The 11,096-nt window shown below is 51.9% G+C and overlaps 1 protein-coding gene across 1 annotated transcript in view; it reads right to left on the minus strand.

Annotated features, from left to right (window-relative positions):
• Nucleotides 1-10,824, minus strand: part of LOC147904473 (mitochondrial thiamine diphosphate carrier 2-like) — a 59,458-nt gene extending 48,634 nt beyond the window's left edge. The window contains exons 1-2 of the mRNA XM_087394467.1: nt 10,588-10,824; nt 10,297-10,413 (exon numbers count right to left, since the gene is read on the minus strand). Coding sequence (XP_087250593.1) covers nt 10,297-10,413; nt 10,588-10,743 — 273 coding nt within the window. The 5' untranslated portion in view covers nt 10,744-10,824. The remainder of the gene's footprint in view (nt 1-10,296; nt 10,414-10,587) is intronic.
• Nucleotides 10,825-11,096: the final 272 nt, after the last annotated feature.

Consider the following 11,096-nt stretch of genomic DNA (forward strand, 5'->3'; position numbering starts at 1 on the left):
CGGCCTCCCAAACTACCCGGGCTCTAGTGTTCCTCGTGCCGTCCAAACCTGCCCAAAGGAAGTTCCGAACCAACCGTCGGAGCTGCCCAATGCATCCTCTGTGAAAGCACCACAGGAGGCGATATACCAAGCCGTGGCAAGAAGGACCTGGTTTGCCACTAAGGCGCGCCCTGCTAGAGAGAGTTTGGCCGAGCTCCAGTAGAGAAGCTTCCGCCGAACACTCTCAAGGACCGGGGCGATCTGTTGCTCTACTGTAATGTCAATACCAACCTAGCATCCGAGGTATCTCACTGTCTGAACCCGCGGTATCCATCTGAAGCCAAAGTCACTCCCCCACTCACGAATCTCATGCGTCTCCTCAAAGCCTGTGAAGAAACCGATGGATTTTGTCCAATTGATCCGTGCACCCGAGGCCTCGCAGTAGATAGCCAGGGCGCCCCTGACTCTCTCCAAACTCACTGTGGTGCCCTCAACATACGCCGTATCATCTGCAAACTCTGAGTCAAGCAACTCCTCCTCCTGTTTGATTGGGAGCCTGTGAGGCCCACCACCTGTGATCTCAAGTAATAGCCCAAAGCCTCCACCACAAACAAGAAGAGGAAAGGAGCGAGTGGGCAGCCCTCGCAGACCGAGCGAGAGAGAGGAAAGGCCTCGCCCGTGTATCCTCCGATAAGCATCTGACTAGAGCTCCCCGCATAAAGCGCAGAAACTCCTCTGACCCATCTGTTTGAGAAACCCAATCTCCGCATAGTACCCTCCGGGAAGGACCACTCCACCCTATCGTAGGCCTTCTCAAAATTCAAGAGAAGGACGGCCAGCCGCTATGACTCCTCCCTGGACCAATCCACTGCCTCCCATAAAGTGAAGATGTTGTCCAAGATGTTGCGCTCCTGGACAAACCCGGTCTGTGTGTCGTGGATGATGTCGGTAAGATGGGGCCGTAACCGCAAGCTCAAGACCTTGGCGAGGATGTTGTATGCAGTATCAAGCAAAGTCGGTCTCCACTGTCGAATGTTTGACCTATCTCCCCCTTTCGGAATCAAACAAATCTAGCCCCTGCTCAAGGACTGAGGGAGGGAGCCTGTGTCAAATATCTCTTGGCAAGCTAATCAGAAAGGGGTGGAGATAATCTCACAGAAGTTCTAGAAGAAGGCCGGAGTCAAGCCATCCTCACCCACACCCTTCTGGATCAGGAGAGCCCTGAGGGCTTCCTAGAGCTCCTCATCTGTGAAAGGCTCCTCCAACCTGCTGCATAATCCTGCGAGACTATTGTCGGAACGTAATTCCAAACTACCTCTCGGGCCACAAGACCAGCTGGGCTCATCCTCTCCGTCTGAAAGAGCTGGCTGTAAAAACATATGGTCAAGTCTAAAATCTCTTGCGAGTCAGTGTGCATGATGCCCTGCGAATCACAGAGACGCTGCAGCTGTGTGCCTGCCAAACGAGACCCAGTGGTCTGAAAAAATTGCTTCATCATCATGTCCCCCTGCTGCACCCATCGGGCCCGGGAGGAGTGATAGGAGAGCTCAGCCTGCCAAATCTCCGTGTCCTAAAGCTCAAGGCGAGCGCTCTCGAACCTGTCGCTAAGCCACTGAGAACCTGGGTCTTGCTCCCTGAGCCGCTCTATGGAGGCGAGGTCTCTCCTCACTACTACTCTGAATCGCATCGGCCACCCACGCAGCCCAGCCCTCGCACGGTGTCGTCTCTGACTGCTCCCAAATCCCTGCCATGACCTGCTGGATCTCCTCGTCCTGCTGGATCTCCTCGTCTTGCAGGAGGTCCCCTGGAATGCGGACCCCGTTCTGGGGGAGACCTCGACGAGGCTGATCTAAGTGAAGTACTACTGGAGAGTGGTCTGACATCGTGGTACCTTCTAGAATCCCGGTAGAGCCGCCTCTGTGCAGTGCCTAATCCCCAACATAGAAACGGTCTAGTCTCTCGAGCAGTCCATCATGTCTCCTCTGTCCGAAGGAGAAGAGGAGGCTGCCAGGTGTCCTGCTGAAATCTGGCTCTCTCCACAGGTCTCTACCACTGATCATGAAAATGAACTGCTCCCATGTCCTACGCTCTACTGCTGGCATCTCAGAGAAGGAGGTGCCGCCCTGCTTGTCTTCCCCAAACTCCAGGTTGTTGAAGTCCCCTCCAACAATCCAGGAGTCTACATCCGGAAGACACTCTGATAGCCTTCTCCAAAAGGCCGGGCGGTGATGTCTACATGCAAGGGCATACACGTTCAGGATCCCAATCCTCGACTATCCCGTCCGAACTCCCATCCAAACTGCCCGTCCTAAGATGAGCTCGCCCTGATCGTAGACCTCTGGAGCCAAAGTTTGTGAGACTGAGATGCGAACCCCTCCGCTCCATCCTACTGCGGGGGACCACTCCTCTAGACCTCTCCCGGGGAGGTGGTGGTGCCGTCGTCTGATGTCTGATGCTGAAAACATGTGCTCCTGAATCAAAAGGATGTCCACTATCTGCTTTACCACTACCCTCTGCAACTCCTATCGCAGTATCAGGTACTACAGTAGGCTACGAGCACGGTCATGGAGACCGTGCACATTCCAACTCACTATGGTCCGCCGAGAACAAGGCTCTCCAATGGGTGGGTGCATGTTCCAGAAAGACTGCCTTGTGTGACTTTGCCGGGGGTTTGGAGGGCGAATAGTCCGTGTCTGTGCGACGACGTACTAGGGTGGATACCGACTCAATACCGATCTTCCGTGCCCACTTCATCATGAAGGAGACTTCCACCCCGAACCGCTCCGCACACTTCTGAAGGGGCCAGTAGTATGCATGATCCACCGTTGCCGCAAGCGGCAATCTGATAACTCCTACTGCCAAACCACACATTGGCTCCTCTCACGTGAAGCTCAACTAGAAATTCACCTCCGCACCATGGACGTACCAAAGATCCAATCCCCGTGCTCCCATCCACTCGTCCATCATGCGTGAAATCTTGTCTCCCATTATGGCATCAAACACCTCTGGGGTCCACTCCTCCAACCCTGTGGAGGCAAACTGGAAACTCCAAACAGGGTGTGTCTGAGAGCCCACTGCGCTGATCGAACCCCCCTTCCGTGGCTGCAGGATCATAAGCATTACGTCCAATGGTAAAGGATAGGAGTCCGAGACCTCCAGGTAATTCCAAGGTCCCAACCTCCAGAAGTCCCACGGTAAGGGGCGCCCAGGCTGGAGGTGGGGGACGGCTAACCTAGAGGACATACACAAGGGCCAAGAAATACATGCTGCACTTGCCAATCAGGAATTGGAAACAAACCCTGTTGTTGGCAGCGCTTTGGTTGACATGTATGCCAAATGTGGCTTGCTTGCAAAAGCACAGGAAGTGTTCAACAAGCTGCTAGTTCGAACTGTGTGCTCATGGATTGCACTAATTGCAGGCTATGCTGAACATGGGCTTGGTGAGGAAGCATTGAATTGTTTAACATAGATGCAACTTGAGGGTGTCTGTCCAAATGCTGTCACATTTGTTTGCAGCTTGAAAGCTTGTGGCAGCATAGGAGCCATAGATAAGGGCCAAGAAATACATGCTAAGATTGCCAAGCAGGATTTGGAGAGAGATCCTTTTGTTGGCAACACCTTGGTCGACATGTATACCAAATGTGGCTTGCTTGCAAAAGCATGTGAAGTGTTTGACAAGCCCCACCTGAATGGGCCTGCTGCTGCATTGAGGGAGCAGGAGGAGACGTCGTCTTACCCTTGCCTGCTAGCATGGGTGTCAAAGCAGGGGAGGGGAGGGAGGCTCAAGAACCTGCTACGGAGGTGGAAAGGGGGGTAGCGGGGGCAGGAGGAGGTGCGGGGACAGAGAGAAGGGTGCTGGTGGTGAGAGTGATCACAACAGGGGGGGTGGGGGGGGGGAGGAGGGGGCGAGGGGAACCCAGGGGGGGAAGGGGGGTGGAGGGGAAAGGGGGGAGGAATCTTGGGGGGGGGGGGGAGGGGAAGGGAGGCTCCCCCTGCTGATCAGGCTCGCCGAGGCTTTGGATCCAGTCCTGCTCAACCGTTGTCTGGCTATCGTTCGACATTGCCACATCAAGAACTCCTAGGGCTCGCTGCTGATGCGAGGGTGGATGCGGACGCTGAACCTCTGCCACGTGAGGAACATCTGGCTAGGCGGTGGCCCCTTCCGCTGAGGAAGGTGGATCCCCACGCAAAGGCTCCTGCTGCTGCTCCTCCTCAGGTGCCTTGCAGACAACCTTGTCTCTCTCTCTCTACGTTGGCCCTCTACCTGCGGCGCTTGCGAGTCTGTTTGCTTGGTTTCTTTTTCTTTTTAACCTAGGTCCAGTCCCCTTCTGAAGGGGTCACCCAGGGGGTCTGAGACTCCTGTTGCTCCTGTCTGAGGGGGCACGAGACTCTGGTCTACTGGCTCTGCCTACTCTGCAGGGGAGGGGGGGGAGGCGCTCGGCCAAGGCCACAAGGGCAATCTCTGGCTAGGTGACCCATCTGTCTGCACCGAAGACATTGGCCTGGTAAGCCCAGAAATCTGCACACGCTGGCGAAGTGTGCCCCCTTCAAGGGTCTCTAACAGGATCAACTCTGGGAGGGACTCTAGGCTCTCAACCACCAGTCTAATCCTGGGGACCCCATCATCTGCTACAACTGAGGCGGCCGACTCTGACGGGGACTCGAGCACAGTGCCAAATGCCTGACCAATGGATGGGAGGATGGCTCGATACTCCTTGGGGAGCCCTAGGAAGCGGAGCGTAACTGAAAAATGGGACACATGGTGTGCCGTGTCCTTGTCCTCCACTGTAAACTTATGATACCACGGAAAGAGGTAAACTAGATGCGGGCCAAAAATAATGGGGCTCTACTCCACGAGTAACGAGGCAGTGTCGAGGGAGCTCAGCTAGATGAGGAAAACGCCTCTTCCATAGATAGTAACCTCCTGGATGTGGTCGCCCTCTAATGTCAAGCTCGCATGGATCCACTCTCGCACATGTCTCCGTGTAGGCATGAGGCCCACAATTCTGCCCACAAGCGCCTTGTCCTGGAGGGACTGAACTGCCTATTGTACCTGTTGCTTGTCAGCTAGGGAAAGAAGAAGAACCTTAACAGCTGTGGGAGTCGAGGGTGCTGTCATAGAGCCCCTCTGGCCAGACCAAGGGTCACCACCGAAATGTTCTTTCACCTTAACAAGCACAAATGCTCCCGCTGCAGGGAGGAAGATGAGAAAAAAGGGGAGAGGAAGAAGGGCGTCCGAGGGGGAGGCGAGGCGAGGCGAAGAGGTGGAGAGGGCGGAAGGGAAGGTAGAAGGGAGAAGGGGAAGGAGAGGAAAGAAGAAGAGAAGGAGAGAAGGAGGGAGTGAAGGAGTGGAAGGAAGGTGGGGGAAGAGCCTGCAGGGGGAGGAAGAGGGGCGAAGAAGAGGGCGGGAGAGGCACGGGAGGCGGAGGGGAGAAATGGAGGGGGAGGCGAAATGGCGGGGGGAGGCAGGAGGGAGGGCGGGGGGAGGTGCGAGGGCGGAAGGGATAGAAGGCGGGAAGGCGAGATGGCAGGGAGGAGGAAGGGCGGAGCGGGGGCAGAAGAGCAACGCGGGAGGGTGGCTGCGAGGCGGAAGGAGCGGCGGGGGTGAGGCGGAAGGAGCAGCAGGGGAGAGGCGGAGCGGGGGAAGAGGAGCAGCGCGGTAGAGGCAACAAGGTGGAGAGGGGGCGGGCCGGAGGAGCAGCGGGCAGCAGGGCAGACAAGCCGCCACGGATGGAGGGGGGGCTCACCCACTCAGCTCTTGTAGTAGGCGGTTTGGACAGCACTTGATATTTTCATGCCACCCTCATGCTATTTTGCTACTTTTGGTGGTGTCAGGTTAGCGAAGCTGGACAAGGAAAACTCCTCGTCCGTAGATGGTGACCTCCTGAATATGGTCCCCCTCTAACGCCAAACTTTATATACCTTTGTAAGACTAGAATAAGTCCAATCATACAAATTTAGATTTTTTGTTGTTCTAAAGACCAAAAATCTACACAAAAAATAAAAGGGAAAATGAAAGAGAATAAAAAAGAGGTAATTATGAAAAACAAAAGGAAGACACACTTAGCAAGAAAAGCCACACTTATGTCGTCATCAGTGCCCAAGCATAAGCAGCTATACTGGGTTTCTAAAGACCCGCAGAGTTTCTAACACCAAGCATGGCGGGGGGGGTCAAGGGTGCTGCCATTGAGCCCTTCTAGCGAGACAAGTGTCACAACCAAGATTCCTTTCTCCGAGGCGTAAACAATTAACCCGAAGTTGTGAGAGAAAGAAGAAAAGGGGCGGAAAAGGGAATAAGGGAAGAACACCAAAAGAAAACAGCCGACGCAAAGGGCTGCCCAAAAAGTCTCAAGCGCTGCCAGAAGAGACTTTTGCCAGTGTCCTTAGAAGAAATGGGGCTGAACCCCACAAAAGCTTTGACCCTGGAGGAAAGAAGCGCTGAGCATTGTACGCAGGTTCTTGTGCAAGAAAAAATCTTGGGAGGCGGGCTGGTAGCCGGAATTGAGCTCAGCTGCCAGCCAGCTTGAGCCTTGCTCCGAAGGCACGAAAGGAACCCCACACCTCCTGCGAAATGATGCGAGCAGGGGGGCTGCTGCTTGGTACCATACGGGCTGGAGAAAGGCGCACAAAGAGCTCCTTTGCCCTTCTATGAGCTGGAGCGACCAGGGCGAGCTGCTCCTTGGAGCCATACAGGTTGGAGGAGCCTGTGGAGCAACCGCCTGGGTATACCAAATCAGAAGGAATCGTTTACAGGTTAAGGAAAGCATTGTATGGGCTTAAGCAAGCTCCTCGAGCCTGGAATCAGAAAACTGATAGAGTTTTTCATACGGAAGCGCTTCCGAAGGTCACGTGCTGATCCCAATCTGTACATCTTCCGTCAAGGGGGTCTTCTTTCCCTTATCATCTTGCATGTTGATGATCTGTTCATTACAGGGAGTCATGCTGCTCATATTTCTGAGGCCAAGGTGGCTCTTTCTCAAGCCTTTGAGATGACTGATCTCGGACTGCTGCACTCCTTTCTGGGTTTGAAGATCTCACAGGGGCCGGAAGGTTACTTTGTGTCCCAGAACCGTTATACTCAGGAGCTTCTGGAAGCTCTTCAGATGACGGAGTGTCGTGCCATCTCATCACCCATGGACCCCCGTACCAAAATGTCCAAGTATGACCATAGTGATCCCGTGGATGCAAATCAATATCACGAGTTGATCAGCTCCTTGATTTGGCTACTCAATACCAGATTGGACCTATGTTACTCTGTTGGTCTACTGAGTTCATTCATGCAGACACCTAAGAAGACCCATTGGGATGCTAGTATGCAGATCCTTCGCTCAAGGTTCTCCCAATTGAGGGTTATTTTATAGTCAAGGCAGCATTCTAGGATCCAGCTTTTAGGCTGAAGTCATTCCAATTGGGCAGGAGAGTCAGACACTCGTCGTTCCACCTCTAGGTACTGTTTTACTCTTGCCTCAGCAGCCATCACTTGGAGCAGTAAAAGGCAACCTACTAAGGCCTTGTCTTCGACCGAGGCTGAGTATCGTGCTGCATGTTCCGCGACTTGTGAGGCAGTTTGGCTCCACCGGTTACTCGGGGACATCGGGTTCCCACGGACATCCCCGACAGTCATCCACACCACTATGTCCGGGAGAAGGTGCTCGATGATGTGATCCAGCTTACGTACTGCAAGACAGAGGTGCAAGTCTCGCTTGGTTTTCTCTGTTTTCCAGTTCTTCTCTGTGAGTTGCTTGCTGTTTTCTCTCCATTGTCGCTCAGCACCACTGCACTTCTCACACCTCCACAACTGATTCTGGAGGGATATCATTCTATGCATGTTATATAAGTCTCATACAGGTCCTTCGCAATTGTCCACAGCTCACCAAATGTATCAGCATCCTAAATGTGTGGTATGACCAAATCCGCCGTCGTCCCTATGACCATTGCAAGGGATTGGGCGTCTTTGTCCTCCCACTCTTCAACCTCATAGCTTCTGAAATTATACTCAACAGAAAATAGGGCTTGCTACAGCAACCAAACAAGGGCTCAAACCTTACTTGAATCGGTCGCCTTCAAACTCCTTCCTTCAACGTGAATACAAGAGTTCGACCGATGGCTCTGATACCACGTTAGAAAATAGAGGCCTAATTGCTTGAACCTCTCATGCGGCAGATAGATCTAGGGAACTCTTTCAAAGCACTTAGATATGCACACACAAACTGAAAAACTCACTCAGAGAACGTATAGCAGAGAGAAGAGAAGGAGAACACTGAGTTTATTCATCCATGGATGTGGGAAAACCTGCTCACAAGAGAGCTGAATACATCCACCAGAGGTGCTGGGCAAAAGCAGCAATCAGAGATGATTGCAATGAGGAATTCTCAGAGAACACAAGAGCCCACACACTCTCAGGTCCAGGGTACCTGCTGGAAAAGGTCTTCAGTGTTGTTGTTTGTATGCTTATTTATAGGCACTGGAAGGGCTGCTGGTTCCATACCAAAAGGGCCAACTGGGCCTGTAGATCCACTTGACTGACTTCTGCAGACACCCGACTGGTAAAACTCCACAGACTGCCCCTATTTGTGCTGTGACCTGTTGCAGAGGGAGGTGCCTACTGCTAGGCCTATAAATAGGCCCTGGCAGTGCATTCTACATGCTGACGCTGCCCTGCTGCCCAGTGCCATGCAATCCTGTCCTGATCCATTGTGGCTGTTCCAGGTTCATGTCCACATGGAGCTAGTCCTCCAATGTATTGCTGACAAATGCACAATACCCAACCCAGGTAACCCTTACCCTTCCCTAGTCCCCTGACCGCTTCTCCTCCTCATATGGGGGGTCACAGGTGGGTCAGTGACTTCTAACAAGGACTACTAGGCACTTCTACCATGCCACTCAAAAGTCCTGGGATAAATGGCTTGGATGTGCAGAATTTTGAGAGGGTGAACAAATGGGTGGAGTAGCAGAGGCACTTCTACCATGTGGCTCAAAGGTCCTGGGATACATCGCTTGGATGCACAGAATTCTGTTACCATAGCACCAATATCTATCGAGATGAGTCCTGTTCTAGTAATGTATGGATGCAAAGTTTCCTGACAGGTAGACATGTCTGAAAAATCATCGAGCCAAAGATGATGTGAAAAGGATGGATGCACTTTTGCAATTGGCCTGAATGAACATGCAAAATACAATGCTAAGCTAAAGAAACATGTAAAATGAACATAGGATGTACTAAGAATTTAAAGGGGATTTGGTGCACTTACTGCTCCACAAGAATATATATGCTACCTGGAAGGATAACACCACAGCCCACAGGTATACTGGCCCTAGAAGATTATCTGTGAGGTTGGGAACGTAGAATTATGACCCCGCAACTCCAAGATCCATGACATGTCCCATTACTCAAGATGCATGTGGGTTAGAACGTGCAAGCCTTCTTTGATCTGCCACGTATGGATAACGAGGGCCACATCCTCTATGTCCACAAGGGGATGGATCATGGGCTTCAGATATCGTGTCCTTCGAAATTCTCACCCAATGCCAAAAGATGCATAATCGTAGTAGCCAAAGAGCATCGTGCAGAAGCAACCCCCACCTTTTGGCAGATTAATGGGCAGAATTCACCGTGTGAGACATCTCCTGGTGTGACAGCCACAATGTGGCAAATTCCTCGGGAAGGGATGGCCGGGCTCAAAAGGAAATGTAAGGGAGGCCACATAAGCCTCATTTGTATGGTACGAATTGACTTGACATCTACTACCTTATAATCTAGTAAAGCGCTCTTTGCTCCCCCTTTCACTATCCAGGTCCCTCTCTCCTCTCCACATCCCCTTCCGCTAGTCTATCCTTCTTCTTTCACGTGTGGCCAAGCAGTTCTTACACTGACCAACTGCACTAGTACAGCGGACTTATGGGACAGCCTTCCCCAGGAACAAGCGGAATGGTACCGTGGCTCTGGCTGAGTTTGCCATAATAGCTAGCATGGGACTACCTATGGAATGAAGCTGACTCCTACCCATCCTACGAGTGGTAAATCGTTCAAATGCCCGATTGGTCCAAAAAGCTTTGGACGTAAATTAATCATCTCGCTCTTTCCATGTATCATCCTAGAATTTGAATTTGAAATCCAACAATTGACGCTCCTGTAGTTATCTAAGTATCAAGGTGCGTCACCTTGCACGCCTGCATTTGTATGCGAGCAACACAATTTTGATTGAAACATTGGAGATTCAACAGTTTTTGTCGCCTGCTATACTCTGCCAAATATGAACTCCATGTGCGGGTCACAAACATTTGGAGCTAGCTTGTCAAGGAAAATGAAAATCGTACCAAGATCCCTTCTTCTTTGACAATATCTCTGATAGCCTGTAAAATGCCAGTGTATTTTGAACTTTTATACTGAGGTGCGTGAAGCCAGGTTCGAGTGGTTGTAGGCTCCAATTGCACCTGTCCCCATCCACAAGCAGATATGTTAACCTCTACACAGCTCAATTGGCTCCAACGCACTGAGACGAGATTGCCATGCGCTGCCAGAATGCATAGAGGGTGAATACAACAGGAAAGAGAGGCGATAGTAGCGCGTTGCGAGCGATGATGTGAAATCGTATGATGGGAAAAGACCTGGAAGCGAATTTTGATGAGGTCCAAGGGAGCAGTGAGGGTACGGGAGACACCACCGGCCACAGCTCCAGCGAGGGCTTCCAAGAGAGCTCTGGTCATAGGTCCAGGGTCCTTGTTGGGGCGAGCAAGCTGCTGGGAGCGGGTTCGGAGCTCCATGGAGATGGAAAGAGCAGGCAAGACAGACCAATCTTTTTTTCTGCAACATCAGCCTATCTTCCTCTAGGGGAACGAAAAACACTTAGTCGTGACGCTCCTGCTCCTTTTTATTAGTACCTAGCCTTCGTCAAAGTTCACGCTCATTCTTTTCGCCAACTTCATAAATTCGAAATACCTTAGGGCCTCGGCCGTATCATTACTTAGCCAGCAGTAGGACGTTTTTTCAAATTCTGAAATCCTGTGCTTCCACATGGCACAATATACACCCTTAGATTTTTTAAATTCTGAAAGCCCAAAAGCTTTGAAAGCTTTTGAAAAGCTGCGTAAAAAGCCAAGGCAAAACCTTTAAATAT

Source organism: Dipteris shenzhenensis, chromosome 2 (assembly GCF_047967505.1).
Source record: "Dipteris shenzhenensis isolate YYH24624 ecotype China chromosome 2, Dip_SZ_1.0, whole genome shotgun sequence".
Classification (NCBI taxonomy): domain Eukaryota; kingdom Viridiplantae; phylum Streptophyta; class Polypodiopsida; order Gleicheniales; family Dipteridaceae; genus Dipteris; species Dipteris shenzhenensis.